At 42.1% G+C, this 17915-nt stretch overlaps 4 protein-coding genes across 6 annotated transcripts in view; 3 read left to right on the forward strand and 1 right to left on the reverse strand.

Moving 5' to 3' along the window:
- Nucleotides 1-1273: 1273 nt before the first annotated feature.
- klhl23 (kelch-like family member 23) lies at nt 1274-4806 on the forward strand. Its single transcript, XM_069702535.1, has 4 exons — nt 1274-1570; nt 1742-2968; nt 3891-4043; nt 4129-4806. The coding sequence occupies exons 2-4, from the start codon at nt 1747-1749 to the stop codon at nt 4437-4439; spliced, it is 1686 nt and encodes a 561-aa protein (XP_069558636.1). The 5' UTR covers nt 1274-1570; nt 1742-1746; the 3' UTR covers nt 4440-4806.
- Nucleotides 4807-6662: 1856 nt separating this feature from the next.
- ssb (small RNA binding exonuclease protection factor La) lies at nt 6663-13111 on the forward strand. Of its 2 annotated transcripts, none has more exons than XM_069702539.1 (12): nt 6663-6767; nt 8641-8707; nt 8797-8900; nt 10303-10477; nt 10854-10961; nt 11068-11171; nt 11485-11556; nt 11653-11695; nt 11785-11925; nt 12020-12206; nt 12363-12488; nt 12575-13111. In XM_069702539.1, exons 2-12 carry the CDS (start codon nt 8648-8650, stop codon nt 12652-12654), a joined length of 1200 nt encoding a protein of 399 aa, XP_069558640.1. In that variant the 5' UTR covers nt 6663-6767; nt 8641-8647; the 3' UTR covers nt 12655-13111. The 2 variants fall into 2 exon arrangements, with proteins under 2 accessions (XP_069558640.1, XP_069558641.1); XM_069702540.1 differs by lacking the exon at nt 6663-6767 and adding an exon at nt 6855-6933.
- Nucleotides 12675-15711, reverse strand: mettl5 (methyltransferase 5, N6-adenosine). The gene is made up of 7 exons (XM_069702542.1): nt 15440-15711; nt 15256-15370; nt 14999-15183; nt 13608-13690; nt 13296-13347; nt 13179-13228; nt 12675-12790 (listed from the first exon to the last, which is right to left on the reverse strand). Exons 1-7 carry the CDS (start codon nt 15537-15539, stop codon nt 12749-12751), a joined length of 627 nt encoding a protein of 208 aa, XP_069558643.1. The 5' UTR covers nt 15540-15711; the 3' UTR covers nt 12675-12748.
- Nucleotides 15712-16111: 400 nt separating this feature from the next.
- ubr3 (ubiquitin protein ligase E3 component n-recognin 3) overlaps nt 16112-17915 on the forward strand; it is a 37193-nt gene continuing 35389 nt past the window's right edge. For both annotated transcript variants that reach the window (XM_069702537.1, XM_069702538.1), the window contains exons 1-3: nt 16112-16592; nt 17401-17540; nt 17725-17877. In XM_069702537.1, the coding sequence (XP_069558638.1) occupies nt 16159-16592; nt 17401-17540; nt 17725-17877 (727 nt within the window). In that variant the 5' untranslated portion in view covers nt 16112-16158. The remainder of the gene's footprint in view (nt 16593-17400; nt 17541-17724; nt 17878-17915) is intronic.

The following is a 17915-nucleotide window of genomic DNA, read 5'->3' on the forward strand; positions in this document are numbered from 1 at the left end:
TGGATTCAGATAAAACCTTGGCTGCACTGGACTTGGGTTTAATATACAAAAGCAATGACAAGAACGAAAGGAAATCATGACAGGATCAGTGCAACGGCTCCTTTGGGTGCTGTATTTAAATCGATGCTCATTTGGATAAGATTTGTTTTCCATTTGTGCCTCTCCGCTCGTTAGGTACATTTACGCTGTCCAGTGTTTCAGATACTGTGGTGAATGGAGGTTGAGAGAAAACGGCGGTGTTGGGTGATTCGTATGAGTGGTGTCGGGAAAATGCATCAGTTAATAATGTGAGACAACAAAAAATCATGTGAGAGATGTGAGGCAGAAATTCATAATTCATGCACACAGCTGTTTACTGACCTTCAGTTTGGTCATGATAAACTGCAGCAGTCCTCCCTGCAGCACATCCACAGTTTCTCACGTGAAACCAGATGGCTTTTCTGATTACCTGGCAGAAAACAATCCTCTCTGAAGTATAAAACACTAGACGGATTTCACAAGGACTTAATCACTACCTGTTACAATAGTCCTTATAATGCTGGTTATGATATTGTAAAGTTGAATATGAATTACTAGACTCAATCTTTATGCAAAGTTTTCTAATTAACCTTCACGTTTCTCCCTTTAATCAAGAAATGACCATTTCTAGATATTTAAAATCGTCATCATTGTCATTAAAAGGCAAAAATCTGGATGCAATTAGTCAATAATCTTCAGGATCCTCAATTTATGGAAACATGTTAAAAAAACAAACAGTTAAAATATGGTGAACAACTTAAAAATGACAAATACTGATGTAAGAAAACAACAGAAAGACATAAAGCAAGGAGACAAAACAAACGCAAAAACACAAATGTCATTTTATAGTCTGTGCGCCTTCCCTTGCAGAGGGGGGTGGGGGGGCTCTTCTACATGCCCGGACCCGAAGACCTGTCCTCTCACAACCCGCCCATGGCAGCTACCAACACCACACTGTAATAAAGCAAAAACAATCTGTTCCAATTAAAGTGATTGGATTTAAAATATTCCCCAGGCAGATGTACTGAAGACTATTAAAGTGAAAGTCACATATCAGTAGTCACATGAGACCGTCTGCGTGCGCTGCTGTTAATCCTCGTTGGGATTAGATAAAGCTTCGGCCACTCTGGCAACGACAAGAACGGGGGGACATGAATGAACCCTTTGCAATGTCTTCTTTCTGTGCTGAACTGAAGACGAGGCTCACTTGTAGGACATTTATATTCTGTCGGTGTCTCTTGGACACTAAACGAGACCGACGTTATATTTAGGCTGAGAGGACATAGCGGTGTTGGCTGATTCCTCTGAATGGTTGCTCGGCTTTGTGAAGAACCTGCTGTTGGAGACGAGAGCGTGTAGAGCAGGAGAAGAGGAGGAGGAAGAGGAGGAGGAGGAGGAGGGGGGGGGATGGCCGCTGCACACAAATATACCAAAATAGGACCGGGCTGCCGGAGACCGTCCCACGGAGCTAAATAGAGGCTCGTGCGTTTTGGTCGAGGAGCAGAACAGCGGAGTGTCAGCAAAGATCATCCATGGACATATAGGCTGAGAGGTAAGACCACCGTGTCTCTGGTGGGGTGGAGCTCTGATATCAATTAAAGGGTCAATCCGGGAATATTTAGGCTGCATCGTCCTGAACGGATTTTGCTTTAGTTTTTGTAAACACACCATCGAGTATATTTCACATTGACGCATATCTTCTCTTTTCTTTTTTTTTTTCTAGATATTATGTCACATAAACAAACCGAAATCTACACATACGACTTCTGTGATGGTGACCATGCAGCAGAGCTCCTGGATGCTTTCAGGCATTTCTACATAAGGGGCTTGTTCACCGACGTTACTCTGCAATGTGAGTCCGGACAGGTGTTTCACTGCCACAGGGCGCTGCTGTCAGCCCGCAGCTCCTACTTCAAAGTCATGTTCACAGCTGATATGAGGGAGAGGTCGAACAGCGTCGTCAAGCTGACCGGGGTCGACTGCGGGGTCCTGGGCGCCCTGGTGGACTACGTGTACACCGCTCAGGTGTGCATCACGGAGAGCAACGTGCAGAGCCTGCTGGAGGCTGCAGACCTCCTGCAGTTCATCTCTGTCAAACAAGCATGCGAGGAGTTTCTCATTCGCCTCCTGGATGTTGACAACTGCCTGGGCATGCTCTCTTTTGCTCAGCTGCATGTGTGTCCCCGGCTGGAGAGGGAGGCCCGCAGAGTGATGCTGAGCAGGTTCACGGAGCTCATTCAGCAGGACGAGTTCCTGGAGGTCGGCCTCGACAGGCTGAGGTCATTGCTGGCTGCTCAGAGCCTCACTGTGCAGAGAGAGGAAGGACTGATAGATGCTGTTTCCAGGTGGGTGACCCATGACTGGGACAATCGCATTCACCAGGCTTCAGACCTGCTGCGCTCCATCCATCTGGATCTGGATGATATTTACTTTAAGGCTACATTAGAGGCGCACGGACAATACTTGATGAACAATGTCGGGAAATTAAAATCTATTATCATCCAGGCTTTAAGGCCCAATGGCAAAGAGATATCAGCCTGTAGAAAAATGTCTTCCAGCATGTACGTCATTGGAGGGTACTACTGGCACCCCCTTTGTGAAGTCCACATCTGGGATCCGATCAGCAACACCTGGGTGCAAGGAAAAGACATGCCTGACCATGCGAGAGAGAGCTACAGCATCAGTTTAATTGGAGCAAATATCTATGTGACTGGAGGCTACAGGTCAAACACTGTTGAGGCCCTGGACACTGTTTCGATTTATAACTGTGACTACGATGAATGGACCGAGGGCTGCCCCATGATTACAGCCAGGTACTACCACTGCTCTGTGGCTCTGCACGGCTGTATTTACACTATCGGAGGCTACAGAGGAGGCGCTCCAGAGCAAGAGACTGAATTTTATGACCCTTTAAAAAAGAAATGGTTTCCTGTGGCCAGAATGATCCAAGGTATGGTCAAATGTTTTCTGGTGCGGCATGAACTAAAGAGGGAGAGAAAAGAATAAATGAAGGTTGCAAAAGCAATCTGACCACAAAATCCATGTAGCGGCTTCTTCTGAGCCATTTAAAGACTTAAATTAGCTTAGAGGCTATCGTTCAGAGCACATTCTTAACCTCAATCTGTTAATGAAGATCATGTGACTGACTGAAAGGTCCTGCACAGCTTCTAAAGGGAACTCGTGGTGAGATTGTTTTATTATCAAGTTGTTTCCAAGGTCAAGGATGAACTTTGACACAAGATGAAGGAATTATTTAGTGTAAATACCACAACAAAAAAACAACAACAAAAAAAATCAACTTTTGAATTTTAACTAGATGACTGGAAACATTTTGTTTTATGAAATTCATTAAGAACCAAAGTTTAGCCTTAAAGGTTTATTAATAAACATGTCGCTGCTTGACAAACAACTTTATAACAATAACTACAACTACAGCTTTCTCTGAGCTTTCAGCCACAACTTCAGGCACTCGTCTGTAGATGGAATTTGCTCAGTTGCCATGGAGATGGTTCAGTTGTTATGACAACATCACAAGGAGTCTGCACTTTATTACAAACAATTGAATATATTCTAAAGCACCCTGAAGCCAGGACCACTCAGGCCGTGACAGAACGACTGAGCAAACTCCATCTGCTGATGAAGACCGTGAGATGAAGCCAAAAGTTCTGGAAGAAATAGAGCGACAGAACTCAAGTGTGAGTTTGGCAACTTTTGGCTCGTCGTTTTGGTTTTTGCTTCTGTGTTGATTTATTCGTGTCGCTCCTCCACCATAGCCAGAAAATGAAATAAAGCATGCTTAAGTCATCCACTTTTAAACTGACAGACACAAGGTGCTGCTCCAGTGATGATTGTAACGTCTGTTTCCTTTGAAGGTGTAGGAAATGCCACCGCTTGTGTAACGGGAGATAAAATCTATGTGACCGGAGGCCACTATGGGTACAGAGGAAGCTGCACCTATGAAAAGATCCAGGTGTACAGGCCTGATGTCAATGACTGGAGTGTCATAACAACAAGTCCCCATCCAGGTATGTAGTCTAATCTAAAAGAAGGTGAAATATGAGCATCAGAACGTGGAATAGTGTTCCCTGAGTTGACCTCCTGTGGTTTCAGAGTACGGGCTGTGCTCTGTGACTGTCAACACCAAGCTGTATTTGGTGGGCGGACAGACGACCATCGCAGACTGCTACGACACGGAGAGGGACGAGTGGAGGCCGATCTCAGTGATGAAGGAGAGGAGGATGGAGTGCGGGGCTGTAGTAATAAATGGTTGTATTTACGTATCCGGGGGATACTCCTACTCTAAAGGAACGTATCTGCAAAGCATTGAGAAATATGACCCTGAGCTGGACTCATGGGAGATAGTCGGGATTCTTCCCGGCCCGGCCAGATCACACGGATGTGTTTGTGTTCATGGTGTTTAGTGGCAAACCTGTAACACCGAGATTTATGATTGTTTTGTGCCAAATGAATCGTGATCTGTAGGCTATTTATTGAAGTGGGAAAATGTGGGTGACAAATGTGGGTTCACTATCACACCGTATGTATAGCTGCACTGGACCCATGTCTTTAGGGAGCTATTCGCCAAACTGTGTATATACTGACAGATATGCATTTTAAACTCAGGGGCCTCGTGATGAGCATTTTAGATGACTTTGTAAATAGATTAGAAGAGGTTGAAAACAGAGTAGATGAATGTATTAGAGTATCATTAAAAATGCACATTACAAATACACTTTTAATAGTAGGACTTTCAGGCTGTAATTTTATTAAATAAATCACTATACACTTCGGGTGTGGTATCCGACGTCTGACTTCCAGAAAAGCTTTTTAAATTTCATCATGTTTTATTCAGGTGATGACATCATTTTAGATTTAGATGTTTCTCCATCATCTTATAATTATAGAAAAGAGTATTGTAGGATTTAGAGTTTGGTGGTATTTGTTGTATAAGCAATGGATGGAAGGTTCATGTGTAGAATCTACAGCAAAGTAGTTTGTAGTCTTTCATTTCAGGGACAAAAAGGCATTAATGTATAAAAGAAACAGACACCCACTAAATGTATGTACAAAAAAAGAAAAATATAAAATAATCGGAAGAAAAAACAGATACACAATTTGTTTTTAATGTGTTTGTAGAAAATATATAAATAAATAAGAGAATAAAAGCCACTCAAATAGAGAGGATAGAAATTACAACTGTGATGCATACTATATACTGTATACTACTATAGCACACTGATATATAAGCATATATATGTATATATGTAAGCGGAGTATATATATATATATATATATATATATATATATATATACTCCGCTTACAGTTTTCTCGATCTTGTTCTTTATTCTTCTTTAAAAAAAATTGCCTTTTTCATCTTCAAAAACTATGTTTGAGTTTTATGTTTGTTGAACTTTGGTTTGGTATTATATTGAGTAGTATTGAACTTTGAGCCACTGTAGCTTACCCTTAGAGGGACTCACCTTAGGAGGTCTCACCCTCCATAAGGTTTACCCTTAGAGGGACTCGCTCCGTGGACCATGAGGTTTACCCTTAGAGGGACTCGCTCCGTGGACCATGAGGTTTAGCCTTAGAGGGACTCGCTCCGTGGACCATGAGGTTTAGCCTTAGAGGGACTCGCTCCGTGGACCATGAGGTTTACCCTTAGAGGGACTCGCTCCGTGGACCATGAGGTTTACCCTTAGAGGGACTCGCTCCGTGGACTATGAGGTTTACCCTTAGAGGGACTCGCTCCGTGGACCATGAGGTTTAGCCTTAGAGGGACTCGCTCTGTGGACCATGAGGTTTACCCTTAGAGGGACTCGCTCCGTGGACCATGAGGTTTAGCCTTAGAGGGACTCGCTCCGTGGACCATGAGGTTTAGCCTTAGAGGGACTCGCTCCGTGGACCATGAGGTTTACCCTTAGAGGGACTTGAATATTTGTGGACGGTGGAGGTATAGGTTGCAGTGAGGTAAAGAGTTGTCACAATGCTGTGTAACTCCTGGGGAGATGGATGGTGTGGTGGTTAGTGGTGCTGCCTCTCAGTCAGAAGGTCAGGTGTTCAATCTCCCACTTTGATGGGATTTAAAAAACATGTAAATGTCAACCAAATGATGAAAAAAGGCAAATATCCAAACCTTTTGTCCGCTACGGGCACACCGATCGACGACAACGGATTCTTATGATAACTTTTCATTCCAAACATCTGAAGAGTGTACAGACTACATTTCAACTCGGTCCGACAAAATTTGCAGGAGGAGTTCGTTAAAGTAAAACATGCAGTTGTTTACGCAGAATAATAATAATCTCTCGAATAACAATAGAGGTTTCATACCATCGGTGCATATAAACCTGAGAAGATCCAAGACACTTACACAAGAATAATAAAAAGAGACAATACAATGTAAATACATTCATTAAAAATGAATATCCTATATAACCTTAATATCCGATATATTAAAATGACACATTTTAAAAATAAATGTGTCATTTTTTTAGAAAGGCAATAGTTGAAATCACAACGCAGCCTCCCTGCTGTCCTGCTGAATAACAGCGCCACCTTGTGGCTGTGACCTCCATCACTTCCTCCTGCACGAATCAGACCGCTGTGGAGCCACAGACGCGTTTGCGTTCAGCTCTTTTTTGTGTCCTCGTCGCTCTCCGTAGCACGCAGTTGAACAACGTGGGGCAGCAGAGTGAAGACTTCTGGTTTCATCAGCTGTAACTAACTCCGAGAGATTCAACGTTTGGTAGGTAGAACCTCCAGGCTGGTGGAAGGAGGTTCCTCTGGTTCCTGATGTAATCTGTGTTCAGAGTCTTTAACAGGACAGATTACATCTCCGGGTTGAACAACGTGCTGCTACTTCACACAACCTGAAGGACTCGTTTAACTTCACCAACGGAAGTTAGCCGCCGGTAACTCGTCCCCACCCGCTGTAAAACATGTCCCGTTAACGTGTCCGGTCTCACCGTGCAGGTTCAGCCGGTTCTCGGTGGACGAACACGTCGCGGCCGGTTTACAGCTCGTTAGCTAGGCTAGCAGGTTAGCCATCCGGCTAGCTGCTGCAGCCCGGATTAACGGGAGTTCGTTCAGATTAATATCCGTTAATCTCACTTCCTGGGTCGTTCAGATGGATTAATATCTATTAATCTCACTTCTTGGGTCGTTCAGATGGGTTAATATCCGTTAATCTCACTTCTTGGGTCGTTCAGATGGGTTAATATCTATTAATCTCACTTCTTGGGTCGTTCAGAAGGGTTAATATCTGTTAATCTCACTTCTTTGGTCGTTCAGATGGGTTAATATCTGTTAATCTCACTTCCTGGGTCGTTCAGATCGGTTAATATCTGTTAATCTCACTTCTTGGGTCGTTCAGATGGGTTAATATCTATTAATCTCACTTCTTGGGTCGTTCAGATGGGTTAATATCTGTTAATCTCACTTCCTGGGTCGTTCAGATGGGTTAATATCTGTTAATCTCACTTCTTGGGTCGTTCAGATGGGTTAATATTTGTTAATCTCACTTCTTTGGTCGTTCAGATGGGTTAATATCTGTTAATCTCACTTCTTGGGTCGTTCAGATGGGTTAATATCTGTTAATCTCACTTCTTGGGTCGTTCAGATGGGTTAATATCTGTTAATCTCACTTCTTGGGTCGTTCAGATGGGTTAATATTTGTTAATCTCACTTCTTGGGTCGTTCAGATGGGTTAATATCCGTTAATCTCACTTCTTGGGTCGTTCAGATGGGTTAATATCTGTTAATCTCACTTCTTGGGTCGTTCAGATGGGTTAATATCCGTTAATCTCACTTCTTGGGTCGTTCAGATGGGTTAATATCTGTTAATCTCACTTCTTGGGTCGTTCAGATGGGTTAATATCTGTTAATCTCACTTCTTGGGTCGTTCAGATGGGTTAATATCTGTTAATCTCACTTCTTGGGTCGTTCAGATGGGTTAATATTTGTTAATCTCACTTCCTGGGCTGTTCAGATGGGTTAATATCTGTTAATCTCACTTCTTGGGTCGTTCAGATGGGTTAATATTTGTTAATCTCACTTCCTGGGCCGTTCAGATGGGTTAATATCTGTTAATCTCACTTCCTGGGTCACAACGTTCAAGATGCGCGTTTCTTCTGTTTTACAATTAAAGTGTAACAACATAGATTTGACGGATTATAGTTTAAAACGGAGTTCACTCGATTATTCCTCCAGAATGATGCAACGCGCAAAATCTGCACCTGCAGATCATAAATACTTTAAATTAAAAACATTATTCCGCAAATAAAACGGAGAGAAAATAATCTTGATTTATTTCTGAGCCGGAAAAATGACAATTTAAAACCAATGAACCTCATTAAAGACAGCGTGTCGATATTCACTGTTTATGTTCATTAATTAATCCAGAAACCAGCTGTTGGTTCTAAAGCAGTTTATATCTGGTGTCTGAAATAGTTTATATGTTTAATAGTTGATTAGCAAACTATCCATCTATGAAATATGTATGTAGACCAATTATACAATGAATCAGCATTTGTTTTCAAATTGACAGAAATGTGTTATATCAATAAAAAAATATATATTTCCTTTTCTTTGTGTAATACTGTTGTTGTTTTTTTTCACAGAGCAATCATGGCTGAAAATCAAGAGATCATGTCTCCTGTTGAGATGAAAGTGGCCCGACAGGTGGAGGTAACCCTGATTTAAAATGTGATTTATTTTGTATAATCTGTAAAGTTTGGCCGAATGCAGCTCTGATAAAGTCTCTTATTCCCTCGTAGTATTACTTCGGGGATCACAATCTCCCGAGAGACAAGTTTCTCAAAGAGCAGCTGCAGCTAGATGATGGCTGGGTGTCTTTGGAGACGATGCTCAAGTTCAACAGGTTTGTTTTATTTCTCGTATCACGTTCCCTGTTTAAAAGCTATATAACCAGTTCCCTATTTCATTCTCTAAAACCTACCTGTGCACGTCGGGAAGCTGAACATACTGGTGGAGTTTCAAATCAACGGTGACCTAGTTGGAAACTTCACAGTGGAAACGATAACATCTTCAAAGGCATAAATTCAAATTCTCTTTTTGCTTAAAGGACATATAGCAGGGCCCTTTTCTTAAATCTTGATTTTCTTTTATTGTTCTTGTATATTAGGCACCTCAGATAACATAAAACACAGTAATGTTGAGATCGTTCTATTAATAGATCGTTTTGAAACAGTCTTCTCGCTCCTCCTCTGTGATGTCTCCTCCTATTTGAGCTGAGAAATCCAGTTAATCAACCTGCTGAAACAGAAACTTGGTTGCAGAAAATTAATACATGAAAACTGGCAGATGATGTGAAATGATCTGACAATGTCTGCTTCTGTGTAACTGCTCTCTAGATGTGTCTGCCTCCTGGATGTTGACAAAAACATGTACAGGAGGATCTTAAAATGAAGCAAATACCAACGGACGTCCCTGTTGTTAACCTGCAATCACACTGCTGTTATTGTGTGTTTATTCTCACCACACTTGTAAAACCTCAAGATGTGACAATAGTGGAATAATAGTGACCTGCATTTGACTACTGTAATATTATTATATTACTTCTTCTTCTTATAAATATTGTAATTTTTTTTAGCATTTTTATTGTGAAAAACATCGTTTTGTGAGTTGCACCCAAAGGAAACTATTTGTGAAGTCTCACCTGCTCAGCGTGACTGACTCAGATGCTGAAGCTTCGAGATAAAAATGGTAAAGCAATGTTCACAGAGGACTGAGGGAGGTGGGGATGTTTATAATTAGCTGTTGAGAGCAGAGGGTTGTGTGAGCGAGCAAGAAGAGAAAGACTGATGACTAATCAGCTTGTGGATCGTTTGAATGAATCATGACGGGCAGGACAAGACGAGCGTTTTGTCCTCATGCTGCACCTCAAGTGCAGTTTTTTTTTATTTAACCAGGTCACATCTAACTACAGCAGGCAGAACTTAAGGAAAGAACATTTTGATGGATTGAAGAGGAATCCATGTAATACCATTAGACTTATATTGACAACTTGGCAGCTGGTTTCAGTACAAAGACATAAGTCGAACGTGTGAGTCGGCACATTTGCTTTCTAATCAAGCCTAATTGTTTGACAGAGCAGCGCAGCAGAAATTCAGTTGCCTGTGTGACTTAACTTTATTTTTTTCCTTTTAAAAAAATAAATGAAAATGTAGGCCGGCTGATACTGGCTATGTACTTCTGTAGATCAACTGTATTTACATACACACTTACAGCTGGAACGTTTTTTTAATTTTTTTTTATCTTAGATTGAAATCTTTAACTACAGACAGCAGCGTCATCGTTGCAGCTCTCCAGAAATCCAAGACTGGCCTCTTGGAAATCAGTGAAGACCAGACGAAAATCAGGAGGTGTTCAAACAAACCGCTACCCGAACTGAACGATGAATACAAAGACGCCCTGAAGCACAAATCTGTCTACATTGTAAGTTTTTAAACCTCATTCACACTAATTCAGAGTGCTTAAATATTTATCTTTATGGTTACATGATTTCATGTAAATCCAGTTACCAATTTATTTGGTACACTAAACTGAAGCTAATGCAGTCGGATGCAACAATCTGCAATGAATCCTCACGTCATGACGATTCAACTGTATGAAAAGGATGCCTCCGGTGTTTCTGCGTGGTTTTTTGGAGCCACATTAACACAGTATTAATAAAATAATAGCAACACCTTACAATATAATCCAACTGCAGCCCTCTGAATCACCACTCCGGTTTCTTCATGTTCAGATCTTATTCTTTATCTTGGATATATTATTGTTTTCCTTCTTTCTAATATCCCCGTTTCTCATCTAGAAAGGTTTCCCCCTCGACACAACCCTCGATGAGGTTCAGGAGTGGCTGAATGGGAAAGGGCCCATCGACAACATTCAGATGAGGAGAAACCTGCAAAGGCAGTTCAAGGTGACGAAAACAAATCACATAACAATTTTAAATGTTTTTTGTTCCTATGATTTATTGTTGTTTTTGTTTTTTTCCCAAATCATTTATTTAATTTGTATATTTACAGGGATCAGTGTTCATCTGTTTTGAGACGGAAGAGTCGTCGAAGGAGTTCCTAAAACGTGAAGACATAAAATCATTCAAAGACAATGAGATGCTCGTGTTATCAAGGTAGGCTGCACTGATTCTTGGTGGGTTTTTAGCACACGATATTAAAGGTGGTTGGTCTTCAATGTAGTTTTAAAATGGCACTAAACTGCTTCATCATATCTGCACACAAGATAGATTGATTTTGTTTTTTAGTTTTGTAAACTTACAGATGGATGAGTCCTGCATTAAAGCAAAGTCTAAATATTCCAAGTTCAGGGTTACATGCAGAGTTTATTCAAATTTGTAACTAGAAAATTAACAAGTTTAATGGATCCTTGCAAATCTTTGAATGTCTCTGTATATAATGACCATGTCTTTGATCTTTTTCTTTCAGGGAAGATTACCATACAAAGAAAGCAGAGGAGAGAAAACAGTTTAAGCAAGAAAATAAAGCAAAAGCTAGACAGTGAGTACATAAGCTGTAGCATTTTATGTTTTAAAAATGGGTTGGACATTCTGTGAAAAATGACCGACCGTCCTCTCTGCCAAAACTATTATTTAGGGACAAGGACCAAAAGCAGAAACAGGCAGAAGAAAAAGAAATGGTAAGATCCTGCCAAGTACTCACCAGCTTCCAGTCTGCTGCGAGGATGAACCCGGCCGTGTTGATGACGATTGGTTGTTTGTATCGCAGGGTCTGCTTTTGGATGAGCGGACAGGTTGCTTATTGAAGTTTTCAGGAGAGCTTGAAGATGTTTCCAGAGAGGACTTTCATAAATTGTTCTCTGGCCATGGAAAGATAAAGTGGGTTGACTTCACAAGAGGAGCCAAAGAGGTAGGTTCTCTATCTGCAAATTAAATCTCTTGAGCGCAGAGATGAAGCAATCTGCTTTCATTTGGTTAAACCGATTTGTCATTACTCCCACAAGGGCACTCTTCTGTTTGACGGGATTGCAAAGGAAGCGCTGGATAACGCCAAAGAGGCCAACGGAGGGGAATTGAAAATCAAGGACAACAGTGTTAAATGGGAGCTGCTCGAGGGAGATGAGGAGAAAGAGGTCATGAAGAAGATCATCGAAGCTCAACAGGAATCGTACAGCAGGTCCAGAGGCAGAGGTAACTTCTACCCTCAAACTGCAGGGCTCTGTATTTATGGTGTGGCTTACAATACTAAGTGAAAGGGGTGTAGTGACACTGATCAACACAAAAGATTCTTTTATTGTTCATTTTTGTTTATAATTTAGTACTTGAATATCTTGTTTGTCTTAAAAGGTGGAAGAGGAAGATCAGGTGGCAGAGGAAGAGGTCGAAGGGGAAGAGGTGGAAGAGATCACGGTAGAACTCATTACCAAGGAAAGAAGATGAAATTTGACAGTGATGATGAAGAGGAGGAGAATGGTGAGTTAATTTAGCGCTTCACGTGTCGCTTTCAGAGCAGCGTATTAATCATCTGGAACATGTTTAACCATCTACTTTTCCTTCAGCACCTGTGGCCACAAAGAGAGAACTAAAAGACGCTGATGGCCCTGCAACAAAAGTTCCCAAAACTGAAAATGGATCTTAGTTATGAAGTCAAACCCAGAATTTTTCTTCAGTGAAAACATTTATTACAAATAGTGACAATATAAAGGCAACTTTACTCCATTCCAGTTGAATCTTCAGGCCTCTGAGAATCGTAGGAAGTCCACCTGGATGTCAACCTAGAGAAATATTTGCAAAGCTTGGAGTCATTTCTCTGCCTTTTTTAAGTCCTTATATGTTGTGCCTCTCACATTATTTGTGTACCTATAAATCTCTGAAGATGTTTTGATTTTATCAAATCCAACTTAAACCTGCTTTTTGATTTCACCAGGATATTTTAGTTGATTTTTCTAAGAGCTGTGACATTTAGAGTCTGTGTGCCATTGTTTTTCTCTGTAGATTTCCTACATTGAGTGATAAGAACATCTGCTTTGCTGAATTTTTTGTTTTTTTTAAGTTTGTAAATCTGAATAGGAAATAAAAACATTTATAAAAGGGAATCGACGTCTGTTTGAATATCATTTCTCAATTACATCATCAGATGGGGAACGTGTTGTCTGAGCTTACCGATTTCTTCTTGTGGAACTTGTAAGATGCCGGTAAATCATATCGTAGTTCTGTAAAGAAAGTAAGTCAGTATTTGAATATTTCAATTGTAGAAAGGCTGTGCTGTATTTTTCTTACCTGCTATGACTTCCATTTTTACTCCCCAGTCTTTGGCCTTCTTTTGTATGTGCTGTAATCAGATGAGCAATTACGTCATGCATTAAAGCCTTTCATACAAGAGATGTAGACCTGCCATGTCAAATTTTGACTGTCATTGAAAGGATGTGGTCAAAAAGGTCAAATCAGCTTTTTTTTTTTTTCAAAAAAGTCTTTGAATAGAAAACATTCAAATGTAATTTAAAGTGTCAGCATTGAGAAACCTTGAAGATGCAACTGTCCGTTTCCTTATGACCTTTCTGTGTTCGTGTGACTGACAGACGCTAAACTCACCACTCGTGTTGATGTTTTATGAAGTGAATACACGGCTGTCTTTGCCATTGTTAAAGCAGCTCGGAGGAACTTCATATCCATACCTTGAACAAAGAATAAAACATAAAGCGCAGAAAACATTTAGAGTTAAATGGACAATCTACTCGTTTTACACTTAAAGTTTACTAGTAAACACAAACAGTATAAAGCTTGTAAATACTGTATTAACTGACTTGTAAATACAATTCTGGTCAACAGCCACCTAAATACAACTGGGACTTTTCTCAAAGCTCCATTGAGGAACCTGAACAGGTTGTCAGATATGAATGCCAGTTAAAGGATAGATTCACACATTTTCAGGTTTGTGTTATAAGAAGTCGGATGCCATTCATTCCTCCCGTTCAGAGAGACGACGCTCTGGCCTGAGAAGGTTTGAAGTTCCACCGATACGACGTGACGTTTCTTTTTATTCTAAGACCTTCAGATGATGTCATTCAGTTATCTCCTGTAATTATCTTTCATAATTTATTGATCTGCTCCTTCTGCAGCTCCGGTTTCACATCTGGACACAGACACACTAGTTTCACATCTGGACACAGACACACTAGTTTCACATCTGGACACAGACACACTAGTTTCACATCTGGACGCAGACACACTAGTTTCACATCTGGACACAGACACACTGTAGTTTCACATCTGGACGCAGACACACTGTAGTTTCACATCTGGACACAGACACACTGTAGTTTCACATCTGGACGCAGACACACTGTAGTTTCACATCTGGACACAGACACACTAGTTTCACATCTGGACACACACAGACACACTAGTTTCACATCTGGACACAGACACACTAGTTTCACATCTGGACACAGACACACTAGTTTCACATCTGGACACAGACACACTAGTTTCACATCTATAATATAGAATAGGAAAACAGAAGTAGAAGTTCAGCAGCACTTAAAATGGTATTTATTTATAGAACTTTGTATTTTTCTTTGTAGAATAAATGTGTACTTTGTTGATTCTTGTTGTTCTGGTTTGAACCCTCACGGTTGAAATGAACTTGTTGTAAGTCGCTGTGGATAAAAGCGTCAGATAAATGAAATGTGATGTCATAACTCAAGGTCTTAGGATGAAAACAAACGTGACGTCACGCGCCTCGGTGAAACGTTAACCCTATCAGGATGAAGTAATGTCGTCACAGTGGCAGTTCTTCACTTTTGCAGCCGCCTCGCTCCTGCGGGGTTTTAATATCACGTGACGTCATGAATGCACCCGACAGCTTTTCATCCTCCTCCTCCTCCTCCTGCTCCTCCTCCTCCTCCTCCCCTGCAGCCACCGGAAGCTCTCACCGACCATCAGTCATGCGCAGTTGAAGCCGACCACACCCACAGTCTCACCTTGGTTGTGCTTCGTCCCAAATGGCGGATTCATGATGACTGTGTCGAACTTGTTGACGTAATCTTCCGCCTGCAGGCAGCACAGGTCGCACTGGACCACGTCGATGTTACAGATCTCAAACTCCTCCGCGTTTCTCCTAAAGATGTCCAGAGCGTCGTCGTCGATGTCGAAGCCGACGCACAGACTGCAGGAGAGAGAGAGCGAGATGAAGCCGACAGAAACATCTGCAGGAGAACCAGCCGACAGATGTTCTCACCCCGCGTCGAGCACCGCAGCTCCGATGCTGAGAACCCCACAACCACACCCCAGGTCCGCCACCAGTCTCCCCTCGATGTCCCCGAACGTGTTCTGGATGGTGTCCAGCATGCAGGCTGCGGGAAAACAACACGTTCATGAGCTCTGTGTCCATTTAAGTGTCTCTAAACATCGATCTGTCTCACCGGCGATGTGAGGACTGGTCGGGTATTGCTCCAGCAGGATTTTGGGCTCTTCAAACGTGTCCACCTGCTGCAGGCAGCTTTCTAGTTCTTTGAGTTTCATTGAAACGACCTCGATGTCCCAAACCTGTGTGACAACTCGACTATATTCTTTACTTTAAATCACTGGCAGAGCACTTTTCTTTTTTTAGCCATGATTTTGAGCGTGGTTGAGGATGACTTCCGCAAAACTGTGTGCATCAACCAAAACAATCCGATGTTGACCGAGTTCGCGTGACAAATGTTCCACCCTATGTTTTTTGTTTTCTTTTATTATTAAAAATAAATAAATAAAAGCATCCCACAGCATGTTGATTTATTATAAAATACAATAAATTAGTTACACTAGAATAAAAAAACAACAACAATACGAATATAGCAATCATTATTAATAAGGCAATAATCCGAATAAAACGAATACATTAAAATATAATGCTCCACAAAACAACCTGAGATAAACGTTATGTGCAACAATAAACACAAATATTATATCAGATCTGAATACGGGCTTAATCAAATGAGACACCTGAAGATGTGTTTATTTGTACTCGTTACTCCTGCAGAATAAAGTACTTGTGGAAATTCGCCAGCCAACAACGACGTAACGGGAAGTATCGCGAGAAAGCGCGAGAACACGGAAACAAGACAACAAAAATAAATTAGCGGACAACAAGCCGGAGAGCATGATGGCGGCGTCGCTGCTGCGCCGGGACAAGAAAGCCACCGCCGCCCGCCTGATGGCAGACTTAAACCGGACTGACAACAGCTCGGGGGTCCGCCAGCTTCAGGAGCTGCTCGACGCCGTGCTAAACCCCGAAAAACCCGCGGCGGACACCGAAGCGCTGGAGTGGTGTAAATGCCTGGTCGCGGGAGGAGACGGGTTCGAGGAGTTCCGCGCCACCGTCCGGTCCTATGACAACGCGACTCTGTGCGGTTTGGTCTGGACCGCCAACTTCGTGGCGTATCGATGCCGGACCTGCGGCATCTCTCCCTGCATGTCCCTGTGCGCCGAGTGCTTCAACAACGGAGACCACACGGGCCATGATTTCAACATGTTCCGGAGCCAGGCCGGCGGGGCCTGCGACTGTGGAGACGGCAACGTGATGCGGGAGTCCGGGTGAGTCCGAGCTAGCGGCCGGCTAGCGCGGCTAGCCGCTCGCTCACGGGTCCGCCCGGCCGAAGGGAGCGCAGTCAGCTCGGACACGTTTATAACCCGCGCCTGCCTCGGTTCCTGGAGAAGTTACCGGTTTATCTGGTTTACACATTCTCGCCAGTCAGCCAGTGTTTAATGTGACGGAGTGAATGAAGTGAAGAGGAAGCTGCTCCAGAACCACAACAACACCTGCAGCTCTCCGGTTTGGTTCATCCACACGTTTTAAAGAACACCTGAATGTCCCGAGGCACCGAAGACACGTTAAACATCACAAGACACACGATGAAAAGAAAGACGTTAAAAACGACATTCAGACATCAATGCAAACATTTCATAAACTAAGGAAAATAAAATGAAAATATAAATTGGGCTTAATCTTGAAATGTCAGAAAATACATGTTTGTGTTGGAGATGATGAAATCATGAAGCCTGCCAGAGGGCACGAAAACTACTTTTATTTACTCAAGTACTGAACATGCAATCTGCATTGTACGTTATGTAATGTTAACATTATTGTCCTGTTAGTCTGTGTGATGCGTTGATCTCACTGCATGGAAGGGTAGAGATTAAAAAAACAACAACAACAACAACAACAAACAGATTTTCACCCCATTTTACCCTCTGCATGGTTATCTAACCACAAGTACTCCATCTATGAATTAAAAGGATCGTTAAGGAATCTCCACCCAACTTCCTCTTAATTTCTGGTGTCAGTTCTTCAAGCTGCCAGTGAGACGTTAACATTTGTTTGTTTATCTTTGGTTTCTGACAGGTTTTGCCGACGGCATCGGCTGAGAACTGGGGAAAATGTCCCCTCGATACCTCGAGACCTCCTCATGATGTCAGAGATGGTTCTCCCCCGATTTATCCTGTGTATCATCCAGTACCTGAGAGACGGATACGTTGAGCCAGGTGAGAACAATCCCACCGATCCACCGATCAATTTAAACCAAACCTTTTAAAGGGACTCTATCGTGCTCTCATTGCTTTTTACACATATGATAAATCTGCTGTGCAAGCAGAATATCAGCGTTACATCCAAACTTACACAAAGTACTGGTTGTCATGGCTTGAATCTGTTATCTTGCTTCACCAGACACCTCGACTGAGAGAGATCTGCAGAAAGTCCTGCAGCAGCTGGAGCCTCAGATCTCCTTCTTGGAGGAGCTTACAAAGATGGGAGGAGCAATGAGGACTGTCCTGACAAAGATCTTGACCAATCAGCAAACATTCAAGGAGTTGAGCATGGGTGAATATCTACACTAGAGTTTGTGTTATGATCCAGCA

Source organism: Brachyistius frenatus, unplaced genomic scaffold (assembly GCF_029030835.1).
Source record: "Brachyistius frenatus isolate BFR_SWC_R1_liver_20210118 unplaced genomic scaffold, ASM2903083v1 Contig_42, whole genome shotgun sequence".
Classification (NCBI taxonomy): domain Eukaryota; kingdom Metazoa; phylum Chordata; class Actinopteri; family Embiotocidae; genus Brachyistius; species Brachyistius frenatus.